Source organism: Copadichromis virginalis, linkage group LG7 (genome assembly GCF_057382275.1).
Source record: "Copadichromis virginalis isolate Kocher_CV1m ecotype Utaka linkage group LG7, C_Virginalis_male_GT1.1, whole genome shotgun sequence".
Lineage (NCBI taxonomy): Eukaryota > Metazoa > Chordata > Actinopteri > Cichliformes > Cichlidae > Copadichromis > Copadichromis virginalis.
Window position 1 is genome coordinate 8,008,471 of NC_140624.1, and position 14,774 is coordinate 8,023,244.

At 39.7% G+C, this 14,774-nt stretch overlaps 1 protein-coding gene across 2 annotated transcripts; it reads left to right on the forward strand.

Annotated features, from left to right (window-relative positions):
- Positions 1-242: 242 nt before the first annotated feature.
- Positions 243-14,541, forward strand: LOC146704365 (cocaine esterase-like). 2 transcript variants are annotated; one of them, XM_085461466.1, is made up of 26 exons: positions 243-447; positions 1,607-1,799; positions 1,876-2,017; positions 2,250-2,383; positions 4,672-4,825; positions 4,913-5,017; positions 5,143-5,241; positions 5,377-5,520; positions 5,627-5,704; positions 5,792-5,939; positions 6,053-6,202; positions 6,288-6,360; positions 6,436-6,608; positions 9,072-9,255; positions 9,332-9,473; positions 9,706-9,839; positions 12,376-12,529; positions 12,619-12,723; positions 12,829-12,927; positions 13,072-13,215; positions 13,322-13,399; positions 13,487-13,634; positions 13,748-13,897; positions 13,983-14,055; positions 14,124-14,347; positions 14,451-14,541. In XM_085461466.1, the coding sequence occupies exons 1-25, from the start codon at positions 372-374 to the stop codon at positions 14,308-14,310; spliced, it is 3,267 nt and encodes a 1,088-aa protein (XP_085317592.1). In that variant the 5' UTR covers positions 243-371; the 3' UTR covers positions 14,311-14,347; positions 14,451-14,541. The 2 variants fall into 2 exon arrangements, with proteins under 2 accessions (XP_085317592.1, XP_085317591.1); XM_085461465.1 differs by lacking the exons at positions 243-447; positions 1,607-1,799; positions 1,876-2,017; ... (8 more) ...; positions 6,288-6,360; positions 6,436-6,608 and adding an exon at positions 7,535-7,803 and having other exon boundaries at positions 9,063-9,255.
- Positions 14,542-14,774: the final 233 nt, after the last annotated feature.

Here is a 14,774-nt window from a genome sequence, read left to right on the forward strand (position 1 = left end):
CTGATTAACTTGAGGAACATATGTCTGCAACCAAAGCGAGGCAAGTTTTTATTATGAAAAGTTGATCAACACAAAGGCTTTATAAAAATCCATAATTAAAATAAATCCCCCTTCATTAAAAAAAGCACTGTAGTCAAGCAGGTCTAAAACAAAGAAGGAGAAGGTGTTCTGGACACACTTCACTGTATGGTTGGACTTTAGTCCCGTGTCAAACTGAATGAATCACGTCACATCCTGTAAGAGAAACTAGCTGTTTCCCTATGTGAAAGAGAAAAGGAAAAAGCTTAACAAGAGGAAGCACTCTCTCTGTCTGTTGGCTTTTTGGCTCACATCTCTGAGAATCTGCCTGGTTTTGTAATCCAGAGTCGACCATGAAGTTCCGTGTGCAGCAGACTTTCTGCTTCTTGATGTCCGTTTTATTCCTCTGTGTTGTTGCAGACCTTCAGGGTGAGTAGGTGAAAACAGTTCTTTGCAAAATGACCTTTGTCACAACACTTAACTTATGTGTAATTTATGCTTTTGTGTTTGTGTATCGTACAGGCAGTGCATGTTTTTATTACACGAGTCTCTCTTTGAAAAATATCTGCATAAATCTGGCAGCTGCAATCAATCATCCCTGAGTGGTATTATGGCAGTAATAATTATAATAAAAACAGAAGCAGTTCGGACCACACTGTTAATTTCATTACACTGTAGCTGTATATTAGACATGATTTAAAATAAAATGAACATAAGGTTAACTTTACGTTGCACCTGCACTTCGTTCAAAGGTGAAAGATTGGAGATAACCAGGCTAGGTGTGCTGATAGGAGAGGATTGAAGATAACTTTTCAGTAGGACAGGGTGCAAGTGTTATTAAGCAAATTTCTTTTTTGCTGACTTCATGCTGTTAAAGAATAAATGGAGTATTGCAGTGACTGTGAATAAACAGAAACAGATCTCATGCTCAACTCTGCTTTTTTACCAGGATAATTGTAGACACCACCCAACAAAGAATGCTTATGGTAAAAATAAATAAATGAATTAGCAAGTAGCCTTTTTCAAATTAATGATGACATATCACAGCTGGTTAGATTATTTAAATGTCTGGTTTAAACCAAAACATTATCATTTAGTGCTTTAGTTAGCGCCCTCACTATAAAGATGGGGATTAATTGTCCACAGCAAAAGCTAAACTTTTCCCTTGATTTCTAAAAGTATTGACTTTACTTACACAAGTGACCAGTTAATAAACTTTCTGACTTTTTTCTCTTTTGATCACCTACATGATATAGTGAACTCTGAGTTTTAGTTCTTTCACATGGCTTCATATGACTGTATCACATATAGTCTTCATAAAAATAAGGTACTGCCAGGATTCAAATATTGAATATTTTGAGGAATTTAGTTATAATTTTTAAGTGCTTTTTCTCTAAGTATTTTTAAACCATTCATCAAATTGTTGACTAGTTTTTCTTTTGATGACGTTACCAGAACCAGATATTGCATATTTTGAGAAATTTGGTATGTCTGTTATAATTTCAAAGCACGTTTGAATGGAAGATTTAATTTTTTTAATTATAAAGTTTTATGTTATGATTCTCACTGATTTCTAATATCCTGACAGCACCTGTAGTCCACACAAAGCTCGGGAGCCTGAAAGGTGAGTATGTGAGTGTGAAAGGGAAGGAGACTGGCGTCCATGCCTACCTGGGTGTCCCATTTGCCAAACCACCCCTCGGCCCTTCCTTGAGACTGGCTCCACCTCAGCCTGTAGGAGGATGGGAAGGAGTAAGAGATGCCACTAAACAGCCACCAATGTAAGAAATGTGAACTTCAACATACTTGGAGGAATTATTGGCTTTATTTGTATCATTAACATTGTCTCTCTTTAAGGTGCATTCAGTCTAAAGAAGCTGTTTTGGATATGCTTAATAAACTCGGTGCACTGCTGGCAGAAGTACCAGACATCTCTGAAGACTGTCTTTACCTCAACATATACACTCCTGCTAAAAGAGCTAATAATGCCAAGCTCCCAGTAAGAACCTTTTGCTGTAGGTTTTGACTGTTGCCTAATCACAGTCTCAATAAAGACACCATTCTTTAGAACTCAGTTGTTAATTGTATCATCTAAAATGTAAACTTGAGTGTTTTTGTTTGTTTAACATTTAAATTACTTTTTGTTATTAGTTATTAGATTAGTTATTGTAACTGACACTCCAAATGGTCCTCTAAGCTTTGAAGAAATGGTATTTTATTGTTCTGCCCAGGTCATGGTCTGGATTCATGGTGGGGGTTTTACGCTGGGATCTGCTTCAATATATGATGGCTCTGCCTTGGCTGCTTACCAGGACGTGGTTGTGGTTCTGATCCAGTATCGCTTGGGACTTCTGGGTTTTCTCAGGTAAATAAACTCCATCCATCCATAATCTCTCCAACAGGTCTGCCCTGTGGCCTCCTCCTAGTGGGAGACTGTGAGTACATATCGCCTCACCCAGGAGGTGTCCAGGAGGCATCCTAATCAGATGTCTGAACCCCCTTAACTCAAACTCCTTTAGATGTGGAGCGGCTCTACTCTGAGCCCCTACCGAATGGCCAAACTCCTCACCCCATCTCTAAGAGAGAGTCCAGTCACCCTTGGGAGAAAGCTCATTGCCACAGCACCAATCTGTCCATAAAAATTATGAACAGAATCTGTAATAAATGCAGCCCTGGTGAAGTCCAGTACACATGAGGAACAATTCCGATTTATTGCCGGCATTGCAAACCAAGCGCTTGCAACAGTTGTAGAAGGACAGAATGAATAAAAACAACGGGACTGATACCCCATACTCCTGAAGCATCTCACACAAGATCTACTCTTACAGACACAATCAAATGCCTTCTCCAAGTCCACACAACAAATGTAGGCTGGTTGGGTGAACTCCCATACACCCCACCATATCCTTGAGATGATAAAGAGCTGTGTTGCGCACCCAGGAGGAAAACCACATTGTTTCTCCTGTACTAGAGGTTTGACTAACTCACAGACTCCTCTTTCCAGCAGCCTGGCATAGGATTTTCTGTGGAGGCTGAGGAGTGCGATTCCCATATAATTGAGCACACCCTCTTATCCCCCTTCTTGAAGATGGGAAGCACAACCCAGGTCTGCCAATTCAGAGGTACAGCCCCAGATCTCAACGCAACACTGTAGAGGCATCTCAACCAAGATAGCCCTACAACATCGGAACTCAGGGTGAACCTCATCCACCCCAGGGGCCCTACCACCAAGGAGTTGTTTAACTGCTTCAGTAACCTCGCTCCTGGTTATAAGATAAGATAAGATAAGATAAGATAACCTTTATTAGTCCCACACGTGGGAAATTTGTTTTGTCACAGCAGGAAGTGGACAGTGCAAAAGTTATGAGGCAAAAATTAGAATACAATAAGAATAAATACAGTACACAACTGTACAGAATAGAATAAAATAAAATACTATATACAGTAGAATAAAATAAAATAAATATACAATAAGATAAAAATAGAATACAAATACAAATACTATATACAACTGAGTAAAAATACAACGATGACAGAAAGGATTATTGCACTTAGTATTATTGCATATGTATGGATGTGTGTGCTTGATCAGTTAAAGTCTTTATTATGGAGTCTGACAGCAGTGGGGAGGAAAGACCTGCGAAATCTCTCCGTCCCACACCGTGGGTGCCGCAGTCTCCCACTGAAGGAGCTGCTCAGTGCTGTCACAGTCTGCTGCATGGGGTGGGAGATGTTGTCCATCAGGGATGACAGCTTAGCCGCCGTTCTCCTGTCACTCACCACCTCCACTGGGTCCAGAGGGCATCCTAGAACAGAGCTGGCCCTTCGGATCACCCTGTTCAGTCTCTTCCTGTCCCCAGCAGAGATGCTGCCGCCCCAGCAGACCACACCATAAAAGATAGCAGAAGCCACAACAGAGTCATAGAATTTCTTCAGGAGTGGGCCCTCCACTGCATGAGTATCTTCAGTCGAAGTCAGCAACACTCCACCCACACTATACACAGTGTTGGTAAAGCTCCTGTCCAGGATACTGGTTCCAGAGCCCAAGATATGCATTGAGGTGAGCCTGACTTTATCTGTCTGGTACCTCTCAATCTCACACAATATCTCAAGCTCCTTCCCCAATACAGGCGACGTTTCATGTCTCCATCGCCAGCCTCAGTAGACAGGCATCGGTCTGCCAGTGTCTCCACCCTTGGCCACCACTGGCACACATTGCACCCGACCCCTACAGTGCCTCCAATCTCCCTTGTTCAGGCCGCCCCAAGCTGACCCCATGTGCTGAGGCCCAGCCCCCAGGTTCCCACCATCAGGTGCCATCCCCAAACCTGGCTCCAGGGTGGGGCCCCAGTAACCCACCCCCAGGCAGGGTAAACTGTTGGCTCACAGTGTATAAACATAGCTTAATAATTTTTTTTACTCCCTTACCCTGTCAGTCAGGTTCAACAAATATGTGGAAGTGGGATATGCTACTATTCCCCAAATGGACAAATGAGATCCAGTAGCGAGTTTCAGTAGTGACTTACTGGCAGGAGCTGGTAGTGCCAGCTGCTGCCAATAACCTACAATAAAAAACCTACAATAGAATTGTCTTGTGAAAAGATATTTCATTTAGGAAAAATACATTATAAAAATGGCATTTTGATCTATCAGCACTGGAGATGAGCACATTTCAGGGAACTTTGGCCTGCTGGACCAGGTTGAAGCTCTCAAGTGGATCCAGCAGCACATTCACAACTTTGGAGGAGACCCAGGATTAGTTACTATATTTGGAGAGTCTGCTGGTGGAGTGAGCGTGTCTCTTCTGGTAAGAATCTACAGTTAGAGGAACTTTATATAAACCTTTTCACTCTAGAACAAAAATTAATATGTGATGTGTTACTTGAATCACCAGCTCCTGTCACCACTGTCTGATGGGCTGTTTCACCGTGCTATTGCTGAGAGTGGCACAGCTGCAATGAATGTACTTATGGCAAATGATCCTCTACCAATGGCGCAGGTTAATTATCCATATTCATCTTTTTTGGAGGGTTAAAAACATTTTTGTATCACAGAATAATGAGAATATTAAAATGGATTTGTTTTGACAAATATTTGACATTCATATTATACATTTCACCTCAGGCAGTTGCAAATGCATCTGGCTGCAGTCTTGAAAGCACAAAGAAGATCAGTGACTGCATGAGAAACCTTGATATTGATACTATAGTGGGTTTTACACAGGTGAGGTAATGGGTGCAAACATGATAGAGAATGATTATTATGTCTTCTACAATATTTCTTTGAAGCCTTTGATTTCTCCCTCAGCTCTGTTCATGCTATCACATCTTTCACTTTTGTACATTTTATTTTCTCAAGGATCCAAATTTGAGAATTCAAGTAAATGTTGATGGACATTTCCTGACTAAACCTGTGGATGAGCTGTTTCGTAAACATGAACTCCATGCTGTTCCATTCATGACTGGTGTCAATAATGATGAAGGTGGATGGATGCTTGCATCAGTAAGTGTCACAGGAACATGTAAATAAAAAGCTCCATGATCTCAATGTAGTTTGTTGTTGTTTTGTAATGTTGAAAAAAAAGTAATGTGGCTTGGTATTTCCTTAGTTTTTTGCTCCCCAAAACTGGACAGAAGGACTAGATCGAGAATTTCTTTTGAACATGGTTTCCTTCTTCTACCCCGACGTAAGGCAGACACCACTTGATGTTACAATATTACTGTCCCCGACCTGCTCGAGCTTCTTTGATTGATGTGTTGCTTATTTCTTTAAGCCTAAAGCAGCATTTATCAGAGATGTGATAGCTGATGGATATATCGGAAATGGTGACGACCGTGTGAAAAACAGAGATGGGTACACTGAGATGCTTGGAGATTTGTTTTTCACCATTCCAGCGATCAAAGCTGCTAATGCTCACAGAGGTAATTTAATTTGTTTAATAAAAGATTATACAAATCTGTTTAAAACCCAACACTTGATGTTTACTGTGACACACTTTCATTAACAAATATCACACACATTCGTCTAATTCCAGATGCAGGCGCTCCTGTATACCTGTATGAGTACCAACATCCTCCCAAATTCCTGCAGCAGAAAAGGCCGAGCTTTGTTGGGACTGACCATGCGGATGAAATTTTTACAGTTTTGGGATTTTGCTTCACAACTACCCATGTTAGGTTATCTGGTAAGGCTTTACAAAAACTCTACCTTAGTGCTCGATCTGTTTTGTTTTGTTGATTGAAAAATGTTTTGCAACATGATCGTTTTAGATCCGTGCCCTGAGGATGAAGAACAGTTGAGCAAGATCATGATGAGCTACTGGGGGAACTTTGCTCGCACAGGGTAGGAATTTCCAAATGTTGTAAATTTCACATTTCACACTTTTAATAACTGAATAACAAATGTATGTGTGTTTAGATCTCCTAATGGGCACAACCTTGTCCACTGGCCAAAGTATGGAGCAGAAGAAAAGTACCTGGCGATTGGTTTAAAAAAGCAGGTAACTGCTCAGCACCTGAAGAAGGAGCGCTTTGTCTTCCTGACTCAGACCGTCCCAGAGAAGATCAAACAGCATGAGGAAAATGCAGAACGCAGCGAGCTGTAGAAAACTCACATCTGGTCTCTGCTCCATCAATTTTAAAGTAATTACACTAAACCAGGGGTAGGCAAATTTAGGCCTCAAGTGCTGGTGTCCTGCAGGTTTTAGATGTGTCCTTGATCCAACACAGCTGATGCAAATGGTCAAATGACCCCCTCAACATGTCTTGAAGTTCTTCAGAGGCCTGGTAATGAACTAATGATTTGATTTAGGTGTGTTGACCCAGGGGGACTTCTAAAACCTGCAGGACACCAGCCCTTGAGGCCTGGAGTTGGCTACCCCTGGACTAAACCATAATTCCCTTATCAAAAGGTCTTGTGAGGACCATCCATATTCTAATGTGATTTTTTTTTTTTCAATTAATTGAATCCAGAGTATCAGGGTATTTTAAATCTAGTACTGTAAACATAAGTTTTGTAAAACATTTATAAAATAAAAAGTTTTGACAAACCAATTTTGCAGCATTTTGTTTGTTTGTGACCTGTGCTTCTTTTACCTGAAAACTTAGCACTCCATTCCCTCAAACATCCTATCAGATTAATTAGATAAAACTTTACTAATCCCTAAAGTGGGTTCTTCCCGGAAAATTCAGTTCAGTTTTTTCTTACATTTTCTCTTGTGTGCATTCAACCTTCAGAAGTCCTCCCGAGCAACTGTGGCAACACCTCTGTGTCTGTGTGGGTCATGAGAAATGCAATGCAAGCAAAAACAACTGCACTTGTATTAATTACTGTATCATAGTTCAAGAGCCTGTGACACAGCATGTGCTCATATGAATAAACTTGTAACCAAATTCACATTTTGAGCTTTTCAGACAGGCAGACGAAAAAAAAAAGGATTGCAAGAAAAAGTTGGTCATTACGATAGCGGCGAAACTTTTCTGGATTGAGTCCTGAATCGATCCTAAAGCTTAGACTTTAGATTGGACTTTAGTCCCGTGATGGTTTGGCGTCAAACTGAATGACAGCATATCTTGCTAGAGACACTATATTTTCCTCTTTGTGAAAGAGAAAAGAAGAAGCCTTTATATGAGGACGCACTTCCTATATCTCTTTGTTCTGCGCTCGGTTCTTGAAAAATCTGCAGAATTTAGCAATCCACAGAGCTGACCATGGAGTTGCATGCAAAGCACAATTTCTTCTTCTTTGTATCCGGTTTATTCCTCTGTGCTGCTGCAGAACTTCAGGGTAAGTAGGATAAAACTGTTCTTAGCAAAATGACCTTTGTAACATCACCTAATTTCTGTGTAATGTGTGTGTTCTTTAAACCTAAGTGTGTGTGTGTTCCTTAAACCTACGTGTAGTGCATGTTTTTCTTCTTTTCCTTTTTTTTTGCACAGTCGCTTTTTGAAAAGCTTCTTTTTAAATCTGGCTGTAGTATCATCTTCAGTGGTATGATGGCTATAATAGTCATAATAAATGCTGATAATTAAACATCAACTTTTGTGTTCTAAGTCCAGGTGACTTTTTACCTACAAACTGTGTTCAAAGGTGAACGATAGCAAAGAACCAAGTATGGTGTACCCATGGGAGATGGTAGTATGTCAGCATATGTATATGTATGTATATATATGTATATGTATATATATATATATAGATATATATATATATAGATATATATAGATATATATATATATAGATATATATATATATAGCTTTTTTTTTGCTAACTTCAGTGACTGTTAATAAACAGAAACAGATCTCATGGTCAACTCTGCTTCTTCACCAGGATCACTGTAGACACAACACACAACAAAGGAAGTTTATGGTAAACAAACAACAAAACAAAAAGCCATTTGAGCAAGTGGCTTTTTTCAAATAAATGATGAACTATCACACTTGCTCAGATTTTTTAAACCATTTTAAACCAAAATAATAAAAAAGCTTATTTAGTGTAATGGTGCTGTAGCTTAAGCAACTTAATCCACCAAATGGTCTGCATCAATAAATTAATTAAATTAGAATTTAATCAATATTAGGATAGGAATTAAATTGTCCACAGCAAAATATGAAATTGTATTCGTTTCCTGAATGTGGTTATCTCAAATCCTGAGGATTAATATAGTGGCGAACCAGAGTTTTCTTGATATTGAATTCATTTTCATAATTAACCAATTCATAAAATTCCATTCAGGCTGCTCATGTATTTGACTTAGTTATACAAACAGTATTGTAACACTGTTTTTTAACATGGCTTTATATGACTGTGTCACATGAAAAGTTCTATAAGGAGCAATTTTAAACTTGTCTGATGAACATAGTCTGCATAAAACTGAGCTATAGAGAGCAGTCAATTATTGCATGTTTTGAGCAAAATACTTTTCACTGGAAGATTTATTTTATTTTTAAAATATAGAATAGAATAATCCTTTAATTGTCCCACAATTAAAGGGGGACGATGTGAAGTTTTATGTTAAGATTTTCAGTCATTTCTAATATCCTGACAGCACCTGTAGTCCACACAAAGCTCGGGAGCCTGAAAGGTGAGTATGTGAGTGTGAAAGGGAAGGAGACTGGCGTCCATGCCTACCTGGGTGTCCCATTTGCCAAACCACCCCTCGGCCCTTCCTTGAGACTGGCTCCACCTCAGCCTGCAGAAAGATGGGAAGGAGTAAGAGATGCCACTAAACAGCCACCAATGTAAGAAATGTGAACTTCAACATACTTGGAGGAATTATTGGCTTTATTTGTAAAATTAGCATTGTCTCTCTTTAAGGTGCATTCAGTCTAAAGAAGCTGTTTTGGATATGCTTAATAAACTCGGTGCACTGCTGGCAGAAGTACCAGACATCTCTGAAGACTGTCTTTACCTCAACATATACACTCCTGCTAAAAGAGCTAATAATGCCAAGCTCCCAGTAAGAATCTTTTGCTGTAGGTTTTGACTGTTGCCTAATCACAGTCTCAATAAAGACACCATTCTTTAGAACTCAGTTGTTAATTGTATCATCTAAAATGTAAACTTGAGTGTTTTTGTTTGTTTAACATTTAAATTACTTTTTGTTATTAGTTATTAGATTAGTTATTGTAACTGACACTCCAAATGGTCCTCTAAGCTTTGAAGAAATGGTATTTTATTGTTCTGTCCAGGTCATGGTCTGGATTCATGGTGGGGGTTTTACGCTGGGATCAGCTTCAACATATGATGGCTCTCCCCTGGCTGCTTACCAGGATGTAGTTGTGGTTCTGATCCAGTATCGCTTGGGACTTCTGGGTTTTCTCAGGTAAATAAACTTCATCCACCCATAATCTCTCCAGCATGTCCTGGCTCTGCCTCAGGGCCTTCTCTCAGTGGGACACTGGGAGCCCAGGACACCTTACCCAGGAGGCGTCCAGGAGGCATTCTAGTCAGATGCCTAAACCACCTTAACTTGCTCCTTTTGATGTGGACGAGTAGTGGCTCTATTCTGAGCCCCTCCCGAATGGCCGAACCCCTTACCATATCTTTTAGGGAGAGGCCATCCACCCTTGGGAGAAGGCAGGTGTTGCAACACCAATCTGTCTGTCGATCTCCCACTTCCCTCTCCCCTTACTCATGAACCCTCCCCAGGCCTGGCTCCAGGGTGGGACCCCTGGAACCCTATCCCAAGCAGGGTAAAAGGTCACTCAATGTTTTAATCATAGGAATGTAAATGAACTCAAGTTTCCAAATTAGAACATACAATGAATTTGTTGTTCTGCTTTTTTATCTGATCTAATATGAAAAAGGATTTAAAGTTTGCTTTATTTATCATGTTGTATAAACATGCAATAGCTTGGTTTTTGATTGCCTTACCGTATCACTCAGCTTCAACAAATATGTGGAAGTGGCATATGCAGTTACTGCCCAACTGCACAAATGGGGTCCAGTAGTATCAGAATCCTGGCACTACTATCTGCTGCCAATAGCACTGGACTTTCTGTTGAATTTCAAGATCAACCTCAGGGTGAAATTGGCCACCTTCGGCACTACTTTATTCAATTTCACCTTGAAAGTTCTTGAAATCATTTTAGAGCTAATAGTCACAACTTTTTCTATTATTTATACACTGTCACTAAACTAAAAAAAACTCACGTTTTTTTCTAAAAAGATTCACGCACCTCAATCCCAGATTAGTTCTAATACATGTTGTTGGAGTGATTTTGTTAAAAGTTGTCATTGTTGTGTTTAAAACTGTAAACCTTGTCCTGAACTGCATGTTCAGATATTTTTCTGTTCCTCCCCTACATGTTTGCTATTAGCAAACTGCAGGCACATTCCATGTAAAGGTTCTGGTTTCCTTATTTGGTAAGGAATGTTCACTTCCCGACCTTTAGGGGCTCACCTATGCTTGTATGTAGCCATATATGGGGTGGGGTCAGATGACCCTTTTATGACTAAAAATGCGGTTAAAACGGTTGTAACCAGGAAGTCACGTATACAAAGACATATACACAAAGTGTTAGGAAGATTACTTTTAAAATGTATTCAACGACAGATTACAGAACACATGCCCCAAAAAATGTATTTTCTAACGTATTCCGTTACGTTACTCAGTGAGAGTAACGTATTCTGAATACTTTGGATTACTTAATATATTATCAAGCTTTTTACAACTACATGAATGTACTATTGCTGTGTGATTTATTACTATTACTGAAGGTTACTCACCATACCCATAGCAACTAGATTTTAAATCTTAATATAAAATGAGTAAACGTAGGGTGGACATTAGGTAAGGCTGCACTTTTTGCAGCGAGCTCGTGTAGAAAACTATTCTGCGCATATATAAAACAGGTTCGCGGCTCCGAACCGAACCGTCTGGCTAATATGTCGAGTTTCGTGTTGAGCTCGTAGCCGAAAACTAGTTTTACTTTGTTGTCTGGGTCAACTTTTCTAGCGAGAGACAGAGAGAGGCGTTGAAAGGCTGCTCCAACGGAACACAGCGTACAGTCGAGTCTTAATAGCTTACAACTGGGCTCGTCAGGAACTCTTTTTGGCTGCAGTGGTTATTGTTATATTTACTCTTCCAGCTCCTGTTTCTGCTCGGTGACAACTCATACTTTTCCACTCTCCTGTAATTTTAAAAAATATTTCCTCATGTCATTATGAGACGCGAGATTGAGACACAGGCATTTGAGCCTCTTAATGCGTGTTTTGTTTGGGTTTCCACCGGCGTGGAATTACCAAAAATGGAGAGGGCATAGTCTAACATATGAAGCAGGAAAAGACCGCTGTGTAATCCCTTTATTTGAACAAAGTAACTGTATTCTAAATACCACCTTTTTAAACGGTAACTGTAACGGAATACAGTTACTCATATTTTGTATTTTAAATACGTAACGGCGGTACATGTATTACGTTACTCCCCCAACACTGCAGCCACATACTAACACATACACACACGTGCACTCACATGCTCACACGTGCATGCACACACACAGTGCCTCAGCTTTTACGACACATCATATGGGTTTTACAATGGGGGATTGTGTAACTGTGTTCACTAAATAAAAAGGCTGCAAGGGGAGGCTGGAATTTGGAATTGTCTGGGATCAGGTGAGGAGCTTGAAGCTCTGGATCCTGACCGGACCAGCTACCCTTGCGCAAGTGAAAGCCGATTGAGCTCTGGTTGTCTTGCTTTGTTCATTGAGATAAGTCTCTGAGCCAGCGAGGCTTGCGAGTGCAGACCTAACACATGTGTCCTCACAGATGCTTTAAACACATGGATAAAAGTCTCTTGTGAAAAGATGTTTCAATCAGGGAAAATACATTATAAAAATGGCAATTTGTTCTATCAGCACTGGAGATGAGCACATTTCAGGGAACTTTGGAATGCAGGACCAGGTTGAAGCTCTCAAGTGGATCCAGCAGCACATTCACAACTTTGGAGGAGACCCAGGATTAGTTACTATATTTGGAGAGTCTGCTGGTGGAGTGAGCGTGTCTCTTCTGGTAAGAATCTACAGTTAGAGGAACTTTATATAAACTTTTTCACTCTAAAAAAAATAAAATAATATGTGATGTGTTACTTGAATCACCAGCTCCTGTCACCACTGTCTGATGGGCTGTTTCACCGTGCTATTGCTGAGAGTGGCACAGCTGCAATGAATGTACTTGTTGCAAATAATCCTCTTCCAATTGCCAAGGTCTTTTTGGAGGCTTAATAACATTTCTGTTGCAGATTAATGAGTATATTGCAATTGAGTTCTTTTCCTAAATATTTGACATTTATATTTGACATTTCACCTCAGGCAGTTGCAAATGCATCTGGCTGCAGCCTTGAAAGCACAAAGAAGATCAGTGACTGCATGAGAAACCTTGATATTGATACTATAGTGGGTTTTACACAGGTGAGGTAATGGGTGAATACCTGATAGAAATAGCTGAATATGATTATTATGTCTTCTACAATATTTCTTTGAAGCCTTTGATTTCTCCCTCAGCTCTGTTCATGCTATCACATCTTTCACTTTAGTACATTTTATTTTCTCAAGGATCCAACATTAAGATTTCAAGTAAATGTTGATGGACATTTCCTGACTAAACCTGTGGATGAGCTGTTTCGTAAACATGAACTCCATGCTGTTCCATTCATGACTGGTGTCAATAATGATGAAGGTGGATGGATGCTTGCATCAGTAAGTGTCACAGGAACATGTAAATAAAAAGCTCCGTGATCTCAATGTAGTTTGTTGTTGTTTTGTAATGTTGAAAAAAAAGTAATTTGGCTTGGTATTTCCTTAGTTTTTTGCTCCCCAAAACTGGACAGAAGGACTAGATCGGGAATTTGTTTTGAACATGGTTTCCTTCTTCTACCCCGACGTAAGGCAGACACCACTTGATGTTACAATATTACTGTCCCCGACCTGCTCGAGCTTCTTTGATTGATGTGCTGCTTATTTCTTTAAGCCTAAAGCAGCATTTATCAGAGATGTGATAGCTGATGAATATATCGGAAATGGTGACGACCGTGTGAAAAACAGAGATGGGTACACTGAGATGCTTGGAGATTTGTTTTTCACCATTCCAGCGATCAAAGCTGCTAATGCTCACAGAGGTAATTTAATTTGTTTAATGAAAGATTATACAAATCTGCCTAAAACCCAACACTTGATGTTTACTGTGACACACTTTCATTAACAAATATCACACACATTCATCAAATTCCAGATGCAGGCGCTCCTGTATACCTGTATGAGTACCAACATCCTCCCAAATTCCTGCAGCAGAAAAGACTGAGCTTTGTCGGGACTGACCATGCAGATGAAATTTTTATAGTTTTGGGATTTTGCTTCACAACTACCCATGTTAGGTTACCCGGTAAGACTTTATAAAAACTCTGCCTTACTGCTCAATCTATTTTGTTTTGTTGATTGAAAAGTGTTTTGCAACATGATCGTTTTAGATCCGTGCCCTGAGGATGAAGAACAGTTGAGCAAGATCATGATGAGCTACTGGGGGAACTTTGCTCGCACAGGGTAGGAATTTCCAAATGTTGTAAATTTCACACTTTTAATAACTGAATAACAAATGTATGTGTGTTTAGATCTCCTAATGGGCACAACCTTGTCCACTGGCCAAAGTATGGAGCAGAAGAAAAGTACCTGGCGATTGGTTTAAAAAAGCAGGTAACTGCTCAGCACCTGAAGAAGGAGCGCTTTGTCTTCCTGACTCAGACCGTCCCAGAGAAGATCAAACAGCATGAGGAAAATGCAGAACGCAGCGAGCTGTAGAAAACTCACATCTGGTCTCTGCTCCATCAATTTTAAAGTAATTACACTAAACCATAATTCCCTTATCTAAAGGTCTTGTGAAGATTATCCATATTCTAATATTAAATTAATATTTTGTTTTTTTCTTTTGTTTCTTTTAGTTGAATCCAGGGTATCAGGATATTTTAAATCAAGCGCTGTAAACATAGGTTTTGTAAAACATTTATAAAATAAAAAGATTTGATTAACCAATTTTGCAGCATTTTGTTTGTCTGTGACCTGTGCTAGTATTAACTGCAAACTTAGCACTCCATTCCCTAGAATATACTTTCAGATGCAACATGCCTTTTTTTCATGTTTTAATTCTAACATTTCATGTTGTGTACATTCAACCTTCCGAAGTCCTCTTAAGCAACTGTGTCAACACCTCTGTATCTGTGTGGGTCATGAGAAATGCAATGCAAACAAAAACAACTGCACTTGTA

What these genes read in the sequence shown, in the direction of transcription:
- LOC146704365 (XM_085461466.1), top strand. Translation starts at nt 372, where the DNA reads ATGAAGTTCCGTGTGCAGCAGACTTTCTGCTTCTTGATGTCCGTTTTA. An exon ending in GAGTGAGCGTGTCTCTTCTG is followed by an intron (nt 4,826 to 4,912) that starts GTAAGAATCTAC and finishes TTGAATCACCAG; the next exon opens with CTCCTGTCACCACTGTCTGA. An exon ending in CTATAGTGGGTTTTACACAG is followed by an intron (nt 5,242 to 5,376) that starts GTGAGGTAATGG and finishes TATTTTCTCAAG; the next exon opens with GATCCAAATTTGAGAATTCA.